The sequence below is a fragment of the Mesocricetus auratus genome, unplaced genomic scaffold (assembly GCF_017639785.1).
Source record: "Mesocricetus auratus isolate SY011 unplaced genomic scaffold, BCM_Maur_2.0 Super-Scaffold_100676, whole genome shotgun sequence".
NCBI classification, from domain to species: domain Eukaryota; kingdom Metazoa; phylum Chordata; class Mammalia; order Rodentia; family Cricetidae; genus Mesocricetus; species Mesocricetus auratus.
The window spans coordinates 162,965,674-162,984,391 of NW_024429266.1; the positions used below are offsets into that span (position 1 = coordinate 162,965,674).

Below are 18,718 nucleotides of genomic sequence, written 5' to 3' on the forward strand. Positions count from 1 at the left end.
AGAATTCTCAATAGAGGAGTCTAAAATGGCTGAGAGACACTTGAGAAAGTGCTCAACATCCTTAGCCATCCGGGAAATGCAAATCAAAACAACTCTGAGATACCATCTCACTCCTGTCAGAATGGCTAAAATCAAAAACACCAATGACAATTTATGCTGGAGAGGTTGTGGTGAAAAGGGGGACACTCCTCCACTGTTGGTGGGAGTGCCAACTCGTACAGCTACTATGGAAATCAGTATGGAGATTCTTCAGAAAAATGGGAATAAACCTACCACAAGACCCAGCAACTCCACTCTTAGGCATATATCAAAAAGATGCCCATTCATACAATAAGGATGTCTGTTCCACTATGTTCATAGCAACATTATTTGTAATAGCCAGAACTTGGAAGCAACCTAGATGCCCCTTAACCGAAGAGTGGATAGAGAAAATGTGGTACATTTACACAATGGAGTACTATTCAGCAGAAAAAAAACAATGGAATCCTGAAATTTCAGGCAAATGGATGGCACTAGAAGAAACCATCCTGAGTGAGGTAACCCAGTCACAAAAAGAGAAACATGGCATGTACTCTCTCATATATGGGTTTTATACATAGATCTGGGGAGTGCCAGCCTACAATCCCATGGCCAGAGAGTCTGGGAAACAGAACCTTCATTCAGTGGCTGATGGAAGAAGAGGCAGACTCCCTCAGTTAAGTACTGAGCTGAACTCAAGAAAGCCAGTAACAGAGAGGGAGGACTGATGAGCAAAGTGGTTAAGACTGGGCTGGTTTAACCCCCAGAAACAGCTCACCTGACAAGAGTTAGCTCTTGAATCCCAGACTGATGGCTGGGAATCCAGCATGGGACTGATCAAGACCCCTGAATGTGGGTGTCAGTGAGGAGGCCTAGGTAATCTATGGATCCTTGGGTAGTAGATCAGTATTTATCCTTGGCACACAAATTGACTTTGGGTGCCCATCCCACAATGAGAGATGCACTCTCACCCTGGACTCTTGGGGGAGGCTCTAGGCCCTGCCCTGTATGAAATGACAGACTATGGAAACCCCCATGGAGGGCTCACCCTCCCTGGGGAAATAAGATATTGGGGGGGTTGGTGGGAGGATGCGGGAGGAGGGGAGGGAAAGGGAGAGAGACCTGGAATTGACATGTGAAGCAACCTTGTTTCTAATTTAAATTTAAATTTAAAAATAAAATATTAAAAAAAGAGTGATTATTTCAAGTAGTTTAACTCTGATTCCACAGAGAAAAGTCCACGTAGAATGTTGTACACTGACATTTTTTTCTAAAAAGAAATAAACCCATCTTTGTCAAAAATGTATGAGTTTCTACCCATCCCAAAATGAAATGAGAAAAATTAGGTATCATAAGTCTATTAGGCAAATTTTCTGTTTCTTCTTTCAAGCCCTGTGATGCACATATGAATCTTTCAAAATGTAGAAATCATTGTCAGTAGAGCACAAATAAAAGTTTTAAAATATTCCCCTAAATGATATAAAAGTGAAATGTTAGCTAAAAAAAAGTGTAAGGAAGGGCAGTTACAGTGTCACTCTAATTAGACCCCTCTTTCCCATGCAGATGTTTCCCTCCATCAAAACCACAATAGGCGACACAGGATTGGATTATTATAAATTTTATTAGAGTAATAGAAAATAATACATACAGATAACCATAGGATACACACACGGGAATTTATAGAGCAAAATTTAGACTTTTCAATATGAAACAGTGTCTACATCTCATGGAGATATACTGATATACTGATAGAAATAACAGGAACAAGAGAACTGCCATCTTGCAAATGTAAAGTATAGGAACAAATTCTAGGAGTCATCAGATAATAAAAAGGTATAGTTCTGTTACATGGACTGTAAAGCACAGGGATTGGAGAAATACTTTCCCCACTTTTTGACTGGAAATAACAATGGTCATATGAAAGCAACTAGTCATTCAGATTTCTTCTGGATATGTACAATATATACAGACCCTACAGAGAAATGTAAAAACTCATTCTCCTCTATACATCGTGACCTTGTCGTAAATAGAATCTCCGAAGGAAAAGTGGTACACTAAAATGGTATCAAAATTTGGCTAATTTTTAGTGTTTTTTGGGAGCTTCCACATTGTTTTATAATTTTGCTACCTTTGGTAACATGAGCAAATTCTAGCAAAATATGAAATTGGTAGGCAAGAGGTAAAAAATTGATTTTGAATGTCTCACACACAGTCTGCTGATTTTCATATATTTTTCATATATTGCTGTGAAGTCACGTCTTCCACACTCTTTTGAAAACCACATATTGAAGGACTGAGTCATCTGTATCAAAGCCAGCAGCATCTCCATGTTCTATTACAAATTTAACTTGGTAAGAATGAAAAATCCTGCCTGACCTGATGAGATAGACAGTAGGATTTCGTTAAAAAACCACCTCTGTCCTCCAAACAGAGACAGGGCCCCTTCATGGAATCAGAAATTGGAAATGAAGAATTGTGTGCATATTGTTTCATATTTGGGTTAAGATACAAGTTGTTTCTTCTTTTCCCTAACAGGTTTTAAAGAAAAGCCTGAGAGTTTATTTTTACATGGAAAGGGAATGAATCCTTAGTTAATTTCATTTTAATTTTGAGACAGGATGAAATGTATTCATTTCCAGGTACCATCTTTTTCTTTATGAATATGAACCAAAACAAACAATGTTATAATATTCACTCAGGTTCAATTTCCATCTTTGAATGAGACATAGAATCTTACTGAAAGCATACAATGCCAGCAAGCTTCAAAAAGGAGCCTGATTTGCATGCCACTTTCATATAAGATTCTGCACAGGAAGACTGCTTGTGGGAGAAAACCATGCTTTTCATATTCCCCTCTATGTTTTTTAACAACTAATTCTTGCAGGAAAGGCAGATGGAAGAAATATTATCACCTCATTTCATGGAATGAATAACAGAGATGACAGAACAAAGTGACTAGGAGAATGTCATAGCCATACAGCAATACACTGAAGCAAATGTCATTTGCTCAAGCTCATAGTAACATTTTCTAAGAATAATCTCAGGCCACTCCCTTCCAGCATAATAACTGTCTAAGTGTATTTTTACTTTGAGGGATTCAAATTGGTAATTTTAAAATTATAGGTGATGTTGTAATAACGAGAAAAAACATTTGGAATAAATGAGGAGTTCTTTAATATAGAAAAGCTGTTTATGTTAGTGTGTATGTGTACTGTATATGTGTCATTTGTTTCTCCATATTATGTGTGCCCTGTGGGTTTTGTGTGTGTGTGTATGTGTGTGTATCGTATGTGTCTCACACATAGGCAGCACTTAAACTATAACATAAGAACATTTGTATCAAAAGTTTGCAGAATGTAATTTGCAAATTCCTTTGGTTTACCAAGCAAATATTAAGGCATTTAAGATTCCTCTAAAAGGATTTGCTGTTTTTATTATATTCATATTTTACCTATAATGGAGTAGAAAGTTAAAAACACATAGCTGAAAAAAACATGCATAATCACTGTTTCAGAAAGCACTTTTTGGGGTAACCAGTGAACTTCCCAGTAAATAATAAAAAAGCCTCACCACAGAGCATTTACAATAAAGAACAGTAGGACAGGTATATAACCTGACACAGGGTGAAGGTTAGAAATGGCTGATGTGGAGCCTCTTGCATCCATACCTGTCAAAGATGATAAACGCTTCATTAGTAAAGGCAATCAGGACAATATGGACTGAACGTCTCTGTTCTCTCTGGAATCATGCTGTCTTCAGCTGCAATGATAGTCATGTGACACTTGTAGCTTTGTATGTCTTTAAAGCTTTGGACCCCAACCCAGAATTTCCAGGGAACTCAAGACTCTTTGCTACTCCTTAAATTTAAGTTACCATGGGAAAAAGTCAAGGCAACAGGTCTGTATTGAGAGTCTTTAGGGTAGATCTACTTTTTTTGGTCAAAGTAATTGACTATACATTCTGTCACTGTGCCTGGGCCACTTAATTCCCCAGCCCTGGAAATCTGAATACTCTGAAGTCATGCTAAAATGGGAGGAATAATTATTCCCTGAATCTGATGATATACTTTATTTTTTCTCCCCAGAAGCCCCTTAGTGAAAGTACTTGCAGAAGACCTTCCATCAGGTAGCATTATGGAAGTTAGCCATATGGTCTGCTTACGTTTGAATGCTAATTAACTTTTTTGAAAATTTTCTTTGTCTCATTTTTGGATACTGCCAAAAACTTAAGCGAACAGTCCCAGACCCTCTGGGCTTTCTTACTCATTCTCTGAAGCACTCAATCTCCTTTTTGTTGTTGTTGTTCCATCATGAGGCTGCTTGGTGGCCTCAATGACAAAAAGCATGACCTTTTCCTCTTTCTGTTCTCCATATCCCCAGTTTGCCTGGCCTGTTGCTTTTCTCCTCAACTCTAATAAAATTGCACTCAATTGAGTATTGAGTCCATTTCTAAATTCTTTTGTTAATAAGACTAGGAACCCAAAAAGGAATCTCAGTTTCTGTGATAAAATTTGGGTATGTAATATTTTGAGAATGTTTGTAAATCTGCAGGTACCTTAACCTTGGATTTTCTGTTCTCTGAAACCATAAGAAACATATTTCTGTAGTTATAAAGCAGCCAGATCATGATACTTTTATAAACATAGTTTGAAACCAGTGGTAGTGGTTCAGGTCTTTAATCAAAGCACTCAGAAGACACAGAAAGACAGATCTCTGAGTTCAAAACCAGCCTGGTCTACAGGATGAGTTTCAGGACAGCCAGGGCTACACCGAGAAACCCTGTTTCTACCTCCTCCCTAAAACAGAAGTTTGAATGAACCAAGACACATAAAAACAAAAGTAATGGCTGTTCTATCAAAATTAAATTACAACACAAGCCTAACCTCGAATCACAGTTAATTCTTGTTTCCCTCTGTAGCATACTCTGGCTGCTATGAGTATGTATAAGTCACCGATATGTCCAAGTGTTAGTAAATGACTCCAGTCTGTTCATTTCATACACTTAAACTTTAATTGAAATTAGAAAAACAACTTCATCATCGTGGAAATGATTAGACTTGATTACAAACAACTGGTGGGATAATTTGATAGTTTAATTAAAGAAAGATTCACTGGATAAAGGTTCAGAAAATCTGCGTTTCTCTATGCAGATACATTTTAAGCATAGTATGAAATATCATCTTTGTAAAATGTTCAGTAGAAACTCCATTTTCAAAGACAACCTCTATAGTCACCTGACTGCACAAGATCAACAACAAGGCAGGGTTAGGTACTCTAGACTAGGCATTTGTTGCTGAATGGAAAAAGGAAATAAAAAGAGGAGAGCATGACAACTCCTAATATATGGGGAAGATTTCTATTATAGACATAAGGTAGAAAGCAGGCAGAGGGAAAAGTAGTCCCAAAGAAAACCCCTCTGTGCTTCTCTCTACAGAAGCACAGTGTTACGTCATGTTACCAGTAGCACTGTCTATATTGTCATTTTAACTCTGCAGCTCAAGATGCTGGAGAATAAGAAGTATGTGTCCCATATTTAAAAAGCTAAAACAATCAGGGCTGAAGAGATGAGATGGCTCAGTGATTAAGAGCACTTCAAGACCAGAGTTCGGTTCACAGCTTCCAAGACAGGTTGATCAAAAGCTCATAACTCTAGCTCCAGGTGATCTGAATGACACCCTCTTTTGGCCCAGAGAGGCACATGCAGACACACACACACACACATACCACACACACTGTCTCTTTAATATCTTTAAAACAAATAAATGAAAATCAGTTTCTCTTTTGTCCTATTCAACAATCTCCATTGAATTGCATTGATTTTGGGGGATAATCCCCAGTCAGAAATGGCTTGCACAGACTGACTTGCACAGTTAAGTACTGGAATAATTATCTGCCATTTTCCTAGGATACTTGGATTTGTGTATTTTAGTTAAGATATTTTCACAGAAAACAAAATTATCCCATGTTGTCAAAATTTCCACTCTTCATTTGCTAATGTCAGCTGCTTCATTTTAAAGATGAAAGGTTGTAGTTGCACAGAAGTGAAGCTTCTTTGAAATTAAAAAATAGATATCTTGAGATCTCATTTCTCTGTCCAGTACTTATAAATGGATTATGATGTTAAAAATGTTAATTTTTCTACTGAAAGCCCTTATATTTTCCTGCAATTAGAAGGGACCTAGCAATTCAGAAAAGACAGGTTCTCACTATGTAACTTAGGCTGTCTTTGAACTATGTAGCCTAGGCTGATCTGGAACTTAGGATCTTCCTGGTTGTGACTCCTGAGATTATTTGCTTGAGTTGCCACACCTGGCAATATTAAAAATGTGAAAACTGTTCTGTGGCTCAATGCTACCCTTGAGAAGTGTTTAGGGAATTTTGGTTTAGGAAATTAAACTCAAGGCAAATGAAATAACTCAAAATAATGAGTTCAAATAATACACTTTGCTAAATAGTGTTTAATGCCTTTTATTCTCCCATGTTTTCCTCCCATTCTTATAGTGCATGCCCCATGCATACCAAAGGCATGCTGGGAAAAATGGATAGACAGCATGTGAATCACTGACTCACTATAAGGTCCAATGAAACTGATGAAAGTGAAGGAGGGTATAAGTTCAATCAACTTACTCGTTATTCTTGGAATCCTGATCTGCTCACTGCTGGTGCCATCCCCTCCATCTGTGGTGGCCTTAACTTCAATAATGTAGTCCTCTTTGATAGGCAGTAAAAGTTCAGCTGAAGTTTTATTTGTGTTCAGTACTTGCACATTATTTTGACTGCTAGTCCTATAGAAAACCTAGAAAACATTAGCAGACACACTTTTTGCATAGCCAGCTTTTATGTCCTTTACAAAACTGTCACTCCAAATTGACATGTCACCCCTAGACTTAAAATGCTCTCCAAGCTAAGTTTATGGGTCTTAAACATGCATAAACAGAGTAGAATAATCATGTTCTCAAAACTGAGGAGGTTGGATGAGTACTGAAGTTTTTCCATGGAAAACCTCATTTAGGTTGGGCATTGGTGAGTGGTACATGGTAGAAACACAGGGAGATTATTGGACATGTGAAAGGATACCACCCTTGCTCCAGAGTCTTATTGAAGCCGATCCCCAGCCTTGAAGCAAAAAATTTGAACCATTTATATTTGTTATAAAGGATGACCACATAAAACTAACATTGTGTTTCTGATAGATACTTTGCATAAAGTAAAAGTGACCCAGGCTTTATGTAGAAGGTATAAGACTTTGGGTAGGGCCTGGACCCTGGCTAGGGCTGAAGATTTTTCAGCAGTTATCCCCTGAGGATCTTAAACAAAATTGTTACCTATGTATGAAGCAAATATATGCTATTTTCTAGAATTCTTGTGAGCTAGACTTTACCTTAACAAGTGAAATCCTGTCAGTTGCCTCTTAGAAAACTCCCAACAATCTCAGTTAAAATTCCTAGCAACCTTGTGACTACAGGAATTTCAAAGTTCAATAATATCTTACATATTATTATAATAAAGAGTGAGCATGACCTTCCCTTGAGGAGACGGTAGCTACACTTAGGTGTGTCTTATTTTCTGTGCATCTTCCTTAAGAAGTCCACATCCATGCTCTAGAGTATACCTTATCTTCCTTCTGGGTACCTTTCTTTCTCTTAACTCTAAAGATTAAGACTACCTAACATGATGTTATTAAACCCAACTCTGCTTCATAAACTGGATAAAACTAAAATCCCTTCCTGGATTGAATCTGTGAAAATTGTTTAGCCTGTGCCAACCTCTACAGAAGTCCAGGGAACTCTCCAAGCTGCTAATGATGACAGTAGGAAGCCCTATCTCCTGCCTCTGATCCCCCAAAACACTTATATTGAGGACAGATAAGACAGACACAGCCATGTGGAATAATATGTCTTTCGTTGGGGAAGGGAATGAATCATGGGCAAAACTTACAGTTGTTTTTAAGATAGTATTTGGTGAGCATTGAAAGTAAATTTACAAGTTATAACCATCATGTTTAAATTCTATATAAGCAAAATTAACTCACATAACAATGTTTAACAGGTCAGATATTTTGAGGAAATGCACTTTTAAGAAAAGCTTGATAGCTATGTGAAAATCATATTCAAACCATATCAATTACATCTTAAGATATTCCTTTCCACTTAGCTTTCTTTGGAGTATGTTTGCAAAGGTGGGAAATGTAGTCTAAATTACAACTGACCTTGTAGCCTGTTACTTCTGATTCATTCTCCATTGCTTTTACTTGCTCCCAATTAAGTAACACTTTAGTGTCTGTAGCATTCCAAATGACATTTCCTGGTGGCTGACTGGGAGCTTGAAATGCAAAAAGAGAAATTAAAACTGATTTAAGCATTAAGTCATATTTCAGATGAAGCAGATGATTGAATATTCTAGGAGGCTCATGGAATGAAGGACTCTCCTTGGTAACCCATGGTACAGAGATGGAATGAGGAAAAAAACTAAGGAGAAGCTTTAAAATATTTCCTTATAAAAGATTACTATGTTTAAGTTACGAGAAAATTGGCTGTACCATACCATATGATAACATACGATAGCACACCATACCATACCATACCATACCCATACCGTACCATACCATACCATACCAAAACATGTTGAAAGAAGAAAGGCAATTCCTCTACCTACCGCTAGTGGGCTGCTTTGTTGAGTCAAGCAGGGCAGCCATGGACATGATTTGATACATACTAGAGGCTGAGAGATTTGCCAAATGAGCAGACTAAAGTCACAGGAAGTGAAGTGTGGATGATTTTTAAGCCAGTCACCTTGTATGATGAAATGGGCAAAACGCGAGGCAATAAAATATCAGCATTACTCAGATTCATTCTCGTGAAGTAATAGCTACACTCATGAAAAATCACAGCCGACAGTCCATATTTTAAAGTCTTCATTTTCCACATTTATATCAGTTATTGAGAAAAATCATGCAAAAGGCTAAAAAAGTTAATGAGAATTGCATTAGAGACTTAATGACACTCTCTGCATTTTCTGCATTTTCTAGACTTGAATTTACAGTTAGTTTCTTCTCAAGATTACCAGATAGGAAAATTATACTGAGTGGTAGAGACAGACAGACAGACAGACAGAGAGAGAGAGAGAGAGAGAGAGAGAGAGAGAGAGAGAGAGAGAGAGAGAGAGAGAGAGAGAGAGATGTATTGGATGCAGTAGGAAGTGGCAGGTTCCATTTGTCTACAGAGAAACACACGGGACACTAAAGATTCAGTTTCTTTTTTTATCACAAAACAGCAGATATATTACTTATTTGTCAATAGAATCACAATTGTCTACAATAGTACTGAAACAATTTAGCCTTGTAGATTGAAAAGTAAGATGTGTTTTGGATAACTGGATTTGCAATGGGAAAATAATCTAAAGAGAGCCTTTCCATAGGAACTTCTGAACATCATTGTCTCATGCCATGAGAGATACACAGCTGGACTTAAAGATGGGAAAAGTTTTCAGATATGTTATGGAATGAATAATGTCAAACAAATCGGTATTGCCTACACAGTCTTTATTTTGTTGTGCCCCAACTAATATGATTTTACATCGCTTTGAATGTTTTGTGCATTGATGCTAATAATGAATTTAAGTTAGCTAAGACTGAGCTGCAAGGCTGTGATAGCAAGATCAATGGCAGCAACTTAGGGCTGAAATATTAATCAGTGTGTTCCGGTCACTCTATCCAGACATCGTGAATGCATTTAGAACTTCATCCTGAAGTCTTTTATCTACCTGGCTTAGAGTAGTACATTAAAGGGCAGGTGTGATTTGATGCAATGCAGAGAATATACTTCAGCATGGATTGTTCTATCAACATATGTGTACTGACAGGTTACGTAAAGTTCCAATCATTTGGGTGCATTACCTACTCCAGTACCAGCTTCAGAGATGAAATGACTATAAATGGTAGTTTATCTTGTATGAATCTAAAACACATGAGTTAAATGAGTTCAGCCTGATAGGAATACTTTTTGAAATTGCAAAGAGAGAGAAAGGAAAGAAGGAAGGAAGGAGGGAAAAGAAAAAACACTATGAACAAGTAAATTAAGAAAAATGGAAGTTTGAAAAAATTTCCCCCTTTGCATGACTACTCTTCCTGATTCATTTCACGGCTTCCTGATTTGGTCTTTTTTATTTTCCCCTCCGTTTCCAGGAGTCCACAAGGATGACCCCAGCTAAGACCCTAAGCATCAGTGGATAGGGTGCCTGAACTGGCCTTCCTCTGTAATCAGACTGATGACTACCTGAATTACCATCATAGAACCTTCATCCAGTAACTGATGGAAGCAGATACAGAGGTCCACAGCTAAGCCCTGGGCAGAGCTCCTAGAGTCCAGTTGAACAGAGAGAGGAGCAATAATATGAGCAAATGGGCCAAGACCAGTTTCGGGATACCCACAGTAACAGCTGATCTGAGCTAGTGGGAGCTCACTGACTCTGGACTGACAGCAGGGGAATCTACACAAAACCAAATTAGGCTGTAAGAATGTGGGTGACAGTATTATGGCTTGGGAAGTCTGTGGTGCCCTGGGAGTGGCACCAGGATTTATCCTTAGTGCTTGAACTGGTGGCAGGGTCTGGCCTGTATCAGTCCTACACTGTAGGGGCCATCTATTTCTGACTGATGTCTTTGGGGCTGCAATTGGACCCAACTAAACAACCATGGGTCTGACCCTGAGTGGGAGGGAGTGTGGATGAATGAAAGCCTAGCTATCCAATGAGGTTAAGAATGAGACAGAGACATCTGGTCATCTCAGGAGAGACCACGGTTTAGTTCAGCATCCTCCTAAATAACTCTCCAAAAGTGGTGATACTGGCAGAAGACATCTATTATCATGCATATGGAGCTGATATCAAATAGTTCTTTCAATCCTAGAGACACTCCTAAACCACAAGTACTCAAGCTCTCAGGCTTGCCTCCCTAAGCCCTCAGGGTGGGTGTAGGCTCACCTAGGTTTAGGTCCTTTGTTATACATACTAGAAGGCATTCACACCACTGCCAGGTCATCTGGAGGTAAGCAGCCAACATCTACAAGACAATAGGAGTTCTGAGCTGCTAGAATTCTTGGCTGAGCCAAGCATATTTCTGAGAGATTACATTTTGGGCCGCATAAACTGGCTTTTTGGAGCCCATTCTCATTGGAGGGATGACTTTACTCAGCCCAGTTACAGTAGGGAGGGCCTTGGTCCTGCCTCAAAGGGCTGAGCCAGACTTTGTTGACTCCTCACTGGAAGCCTGATCCTCTCTGAAGAGTGGATGGAGGTGGGTTGGGGGGAAAGAGAGGGTAGCAGGAGGAGGGGAGGGAGTGAGAACTGGGATTGGTATGGAAAATGAGAAAAGATTGACTTAAAAATAAGAAGTGATAAAAATATACATTTTAAATTGTTCATATGTGTATGTCTACATGTTTTTATTTTTGACTATATATTCGTATATTACATGTGTAGAGGTACCCACAGAAGTCAGGAGTCATTGGATCCCCTGAAGCTGGATTTACAGGGTATTGTAAACTTCTCAACCCCATGTAGGCACTGGAAAGTGAAATTGCATCCTCTGGAAGAGCACCAAGCACTCTTAAGTGCTGAGTCACCTCTTCAGCCCTCACTTTTGCTTTTTTTAAATACTCAAACATAATTTCTAGCATCATTCTGAACAATAATAGTTACACAACAGCCAGCTTGATATGCTAGTCACATTTTTGTGAACACTCTAAAATGAAGTTAATGGCTCCTTTTAAAAATTTTTAAATGTTAAAAATGTCATCCATCAGCTCTCTTGCTACCATTGGTAACAGCAACATTGTCTGGGCCATTCCTAATGAGAGAACAATTCTTCCTGTCTCCAAGCTTAAAAATCAGTGTTTAACAACTACCGGTGATGTGGTAGGCAATATAGAATGTTCTTTGATGGGAGTTACTCAATCTTCAGTATGCTGCACTATAGTGATACTTATTTCTGTAATCAGTCCAACTCAGAGAGTTAAGAGAGACAATATACATGTGTTTATAGCATCTCTCTTCATAGCAGTCCAAGGGTGAAGACAAACTATTTACAGTTTTACATCCACAGGGGAATGGATAAACAAAACATGTTAATGGAAGAGATATCACTCACCTTAAAAGAAACCAGAAATCTAACATATACTAGAACATGAAAGAAGCTTAAGCCACTAGGCTAAGTGAAATAAAGCAGACCTGCAAATATAGTAAAGGGCCTGTTGTATGTGACTTGCAGAGGAGTAAAATTCAGGGACAGAAAAGGAATTCTAATGATTGTCCACACAGCATTTGGCACTATTTAGCTGTACACTCGAAGCCTAATGCGGCTCCAGCAATGTGTACAGCTTCAAAGCCAAATAGCAGGTATTTGAAGGCATGGAGTCTAACGAGGAAGTGACAATGTATCTTGTAGCACTTCTAACTTCATGCTGCGTGCTTTCCTCCGTCCAAAAGTACAATCTACAACAGCCTGAATAGGCCAGATCTACTGGACTTAACCTGACAGGTAATCTGTATTTTAAAATTACTTGTCAGGTTTGATGCCGACAGATTTTTTCTCTTTCTTTGTCAAATAAATTACTATTTTGACAGTGTGATATAACAGAAAGAAAACATAAAAAATCTAATTTGTTCTATTTAAAGGTGATGTTTAATTGGATTTATAGCACAGCATAAATTGACAAGTCCTTAAATTCTGAAATAATTTAAATATCATACAACAAAGTAGCACTGTTCTAAGAAGGATTATTTTTGCTATGGTCTATCTTTAAGCATCCATCCTGATACTTTCTGTGTTTGTTTTTCTAACTTTTTGACATCATCTTTATTAGAAATTCCAGTTGTTCCATAGATGTCTGTCTGCAAAGATGTGATGACAGTGACATGAATATGCCTGGGCAAAGCTAGGGCAAAAGACACATTTATCAATGAGAAGGAAGACAGCTAGATAAATGACAGCCTGTTGTCAAGGTGAGATATTACACACACATAGTGCTTTAGCTTTATTCTTCGTGCAGTGATAAAACACCCTGACAGAAAAGCAACGGGGACAGAAAGGGCTTATTTTAGCTCCCAGTTTCAGGTTACAGTCAGTCATTATGGGGAAGTTGAGGCAGAACCTTAAAAGAAGTAGTCACATCACATACAGCCAATAGCATGCATGCCTTCCACTCCACTCAATTAGCTCTCTCTACTCTTGTACATTTGAGGACCCAGTACTAGAAAATGGTACTACTTCCCTTTAGGCTGGATAGTCATACCCCCCTCCAAACTGAGTTACTCACAGACTTACCTGATCTAGCTATTCTATCAACAAGATTCCTTCCCAAGGTGATTCTAAATTGTGTCACTTGACAATTAAAACCAATCATCACATGTGCTTATATAATACACGGGCAATTAAACTTACAGCCAAAGAGAAAACATCTGTAGAATGGAAATCCAGGGAACACATCCTATGAGGTACTTAATGATGATGCTTTCTGGTTATGGGATTATAGCTGACTCTTATTATCTACTCCATGATTTTGTTCTGCAGAGTTTCTACAATGAGTGGATTTCACTGGTATAGTATAGAGACTGCTGACATAAGGGACATTATTGTGTACAGTTTTTCAAGGATGATGTTTCCATAGTAGTGATAGCAATGCTAGCATTTCCTTTGGAAATATGTGGTTTTTAAGAGCCCATGCTTGCTCTGGTCAATTATATAGAACTCAGTATGTTTTTCAATTCTTTTTCTTGGCAACCTGAGTATAATAAGATGATTCCCCTGCAAGTGAATGTTAGCACCAGTACCTGAAAAGGACATTTTGTACTTAGAATCTGCTTGAGAAGATCATTGCCATTTTAATTTTAATTAATCACTATTTTAATTTATTTAGACTAGTTTAACAAGTGGCATTATGAGAAAATGGAATAACCTGAAGCTTTCTTTCTAGCTAATACTGAAACTATTACAAATGGACCCAGTACATCATACCAAAGGAAACTACTTTCTTGATTTATTTTTTAATTATGCATAGTGTATGTGCTTGTGGGGGTGTTTCCAAAGAGATTTAACAGTCCTGGAAAACCACCCTGAAGGTAGGCCGCACCACTCTGAGGGGTGTGGTCCTGAACTCAATAAAAATGAGAAAAAGTCAGCTACACACCATCATTCACCTCTCTATTCTCCCTGATTGTGGATTTTGCTTCCTATCTTCTTAAGCAGAGTGAACTGAACAGCCACAAACCTTCCCTGAGGTTTCCTCAGGCATTTTGTCACTGCAATGAGAAAAGTAACCGAAAATTCCTGTGTACTGTACAGGTCTGACCATGGTTTTCAAGGTAGGGAAATTGGTTTTCTAATAATTGGTTCACCCACTGTCATTAACCTAAGAATCCAGTGAGAAGCTTATGCAATTCTCAGTGGAATCATCAGAAGGAATCTTGAGTGTTTGACCATTCAAAACTAGACAATGAGAAAATATTGCTATATTGCTACCCAGAGGAGTAGATGAGACCAAAATGGTGTCACTATGAATAGTAGCAGGAGTTATAGAGTCAACCAATAATTATTGGGCCCAACTATGATTTTTAGAAGAAATACAGAGCTCAATGACTAATAAAAAATAATGCAATGAAGTAAAACTCTCTTTCTTAAAGGAGTTGATATTCTGGTTACGGGGAGGTAGCAGTAAAATAAGTAAGTTTCTAGGGACTGGGAAGATGGCTCCTTAGGCAAAGATGCCTACTGACAAAAGTAATGAGTTGGATCCCCTCAATCCATATGGTAGAAGGTGAAATCTAAATTCAGCAAGCCATCCTCTGATCTCAGTATGTATGATGTAGGACTAACACCCATACAACCCAATCACAAGTGCATACAGAATGATTATGAAATACAATTTTAAAAATAAACAAACATATAAAATAGAGAGTGTTTGGTGATGATCAAGGGTGTGTATACGAATAAAACGGGGAAAGAGACAAGACCTGACAGAGACAAGGAATCTGTCTCATGAACACCTAGAGCAAGATTTCTCTAGGCAAAGGGGACAACAAATGCCTGGCGTCTGAAGTGAATTTGCAATGAGCAAGGTAGGGAAACAGTAAAAGAGTGGTTTGGAGCAGGGACTGCAGCGAGGATTGTATGCACCCAGGCGGAGTGTATTAAGGGTTTAACGCCTATCTCCAATGAATGGTAAATGAATGAAATGTTTTGAACAGGAAGAGTGATGGCCTCACTATCACCCTGGCTCAGGAGAAGCAAGCCCTGCTTAACAGTGGGTGGCCACTGCTGATCCCAGGAAGGACAGAGCACTAGAGCACTAGAGTCAGCAGCTATGGATGCAGTGTGTGTGTGTGTGTGTGAGAGAGAGAGAGAGAGAGAGAGAGAGAGAGAGAGAGAGAGAGAGAGAGAGAGAGAGAGAGAGAAAGAGAGAGCATGAGAGCATGAGTGGATGAGCTGAGATGCACAGATGCACAGACTACAACACACTAAGGAGGTTAGAATACATCTCCTGCTCTAGGGCCTCTCCTCCCACATTGTTTGAGATTGTCCCTGGTTTGATCCTGCATATTCCAGGCAAAATGTGTGTAGAGATTCTGGGGATGCATTAGTCTTTGTCTTCCAGCTTGCTGTTGAGCACTGGAGTTACCATATCTGGCATTCTGTGGGTTCAAGGACCTTGGACTCAGGGTCTCATGCTTGCTTACTGAGCACTTTCCCATCTCGTCATTCCCCAGCCCACAGGAAGTAGCAGATTCTGAATCAGAAGTCAGTTAATTCCAAGTCAGTTCTAGAGGTCAAAATTAACAATAACCATGTGGTGAGGACATGGCTAATGGGTAATATACTTGCCTGATAACCTGAGTAAAATCCCCAGAACTCAAAAGTGTAAGAAGTACCCTCAGCATGATCTCTTTGGACTTCCACACATGGTCTATGGCCTGCACATGCTCCCACATAAGAAAGTCACACACACACACACACACACACACACACACACACACACACACACACACACACACTATAGAAAAGTTGAGGATGCCAGAGATTTGGGGCCTAAGGAATAAAATAATCAGGCTGTGTTTGCTGAAATGGAGGAGTTATAATGGGTAACAGTAAAGATGGAGGACAGCAGCTTAAGGAAGACAGTCTGAGATCCTATTAGATGACTTTTGAAGACATTATTGGCCTAAATACATCCATACAGCAACCAGAACTGCTATTGGAAGTATATCACACAGGATGCTAAGTATTTGCCCTATAGAATCATTCTTATGAATTCTGGACATGAGACTTCCAATATGCTTCCCGTTAAAAATCAACACTTTCTAACATTTTCAGACCATCTGCAAATTTTTCTCATTAGTCTCATTAGATGGATGATCATAAGAGTTACCTCTCTTTGGCTTTTGAGCGACAGAAACCCATCTTCAATTACTGAAGAGGCTAATTACTGTTAAGTTAAAGATGCATTTTAGAAAGCATAAGTGTTCAGATGCCAAAAATTAAGTGTTTAATGGAACCTATAGTACTTTGCTTGAGAATCCTTGTTATTTTACAATCAGAAAAAACACCTACAGTCTGCATTGGTGGAAATTCTGGCATGCTGAATTCTTTGATTACAAGGACACACAGCTTGCAAATTTTAAACTAGACGGTTAAAGGCTGCAGCATATATTTTGAATTCACAATGTGCAGTCAAGAGGAAGTACATTTGATTAATAACAGTACTTCAAGCTGGCCTGCTTCTACAGCTTTCATTTATCCACTCAGTCATCCAGTCAGCATTTAATGAGAGGCTGACATGTGCTGGGAGTGCACTGTGCATGGAGTCTGGGTGAATAAGGCACATAGGACTCTAAGTTCATCAGCTAGAGGAGAAAACAGAGACCACACCAGGAATCAAAAATAGTTTCTCAGCTCTTTATACCTGCAGCAGCACACAGATGATTTCTTCAAATGATAATCATGTGAGCCTTGCCAAAAATTCTTAAATAGGACTTGAAACTAAACCTCATCAATGCCTAGGATGATTATTCAAAGCTGCCAGTAACAACATCAGAAATAGCTGTGAAAGATGCCATCTTACTCTATTTTGGTACATGCTTTAAAAATCACTAGCATAATTAAAAAGAAAGGAATGCATGTTCTTCATATGCAATCTTAAGATGACTGAAGAAATTATGAAATTTCCCATACAATTTGGAAAACCTTTGTTAACAGCATTTATAGAACAACGTGCAGATTCTAGCTGAACTGCAGCACTGGGAGAACACAATTTTAAAGAGATATTTAATTCCCTTGGGGAAATTCCCATCAGACTGCAACGGTATCAGCAATGAATCCCTGACTACCTCTGGGCATCTTACCCAGCCACCAAACACAGAGCAAAATCTCAATAAAACACTGGTTTTGAAAGGGATGTGAACATTCTAAATATGTGCTTGGAAGCAAAGAGGAGACAATGTTTCAGACTCTGAATGACTGTTCCATCATCTACTCAAACATCTTTTTGAAGGGATCTAAATTCCTGTGGCTCAGTCATTTCAGTTCTAAAGTGAAGATACAAATAGCTTCCAAGTCAGTGTTGCCATGAGAATTAAGAATCAGTACACGAACAGTATTATGAACTGTGGGCAGAAATTGCTCACTAAGTGTTAGCTGTTAAAACCATAATTATCATCATTGTTATGCGTACATTTGCCTTTCCATGCTGTCTCTCCATTATAAAGGAGTTTGGTTTATATTTTAAGACTTCATTTCATTCACTGTATATTATCAAGATATTCTTATTAACTCATAGCTACCCTTTCCCGTTGTTTCCCTAATGAACTAAGTTCATGACTGATACCTCTGATATCATAGTTGTATTTCCAGTTATTTATTTAGTGTATGTGCATATGTACATATGAATGTGCCACTTCACATTGTGATAGTCAGAGGACACTTGTTTTGAGAGAATTCCTTCTTGTCTGTTCTCATGTGAGTTCCATGAAACTCAGCTCTTCAAGGTCAGAGACCAGCACCTTTACCAACTGGGCAATCATCCTAGACCATAATGTTGTCCTTTAACATGTTCCTAGTAAGCAATCACATTATCAAGTTAGAGCTTGCTTAAATGTATTTTTTAAATTAAACTTTCTTAAGTACATTTTTGCAATCAGTGTTTTTGATTGATGCTGGCTTTCAACATGTAAATAATGAGGAATGCTTAAGCATTAGTAATACTGAATTATTATCAAGAGAATCAAGTATCTTTACTGAAAAGTTATAAATGCAGATCATTATTCAGTTTATGTATTTTCAAATAGCACACTCTTGTTCTAACTATGTGTTATTCATAAGAGATGGGCCACACTTTCCCTAGTAATTAGGCAGGGATAATGTTAAATCCTCACATTAGTGGCTTGCTTACAAATGGATGCTATGGAAGAGAATAAATGGCTTTGTTGCTACACTGTTCCTTTGCAGTGTTCATTATGCTAATAAGTTGCTAGCCACGCTTTTTCTTTTTATGAATAATGCAAAGATAAACATACAAATTTCCTCCATCCAATGACAGTGGTTAATTAACAACTAAAGTAGTAAGATTACACTTCATGTGTACTTTAAATTACCAGTATTATAACACCACTTGTTTATAGTATTCATCTGTATATTACCAGCATTCTTATTGGTT

At 38.3% G+C, this 18,718-nt stretch overlaps 1 protein-coding gene across 1 annotated transcript in view; it reads right to left on the reverse strand.

The window, feature by feature from the left end:
- Positions 1-1,620: 1,620 nt before the first annotated feature.
- Cntn3 (contactin 3) overlaps positions 1,621-18,718 on the reverse strand; it is a 373,360-nt gene continuing 356,262 nt past the window's right edge. Inside the window, exons 21-23 of the mRNA XM_005071216.4 lie at positions 8,227-8,339; positions 6,645-6,813; positions 1,621-3,685 (exon numbers count right to left, since the gene is read on the reverse strand). Coding sequence (XP_005071273.1) covers positions 3,585-3,685; positions 6,645-6,813; positions 8,227-8,339 — 383 coding nt within the window. The 3' untranslated portion in view covers positions 1,621-3,584. The remainder of the gene's footprint in view (positions 3,686-6,644; positions 6,814-8,226; positions 8,340-18,718) is intronic.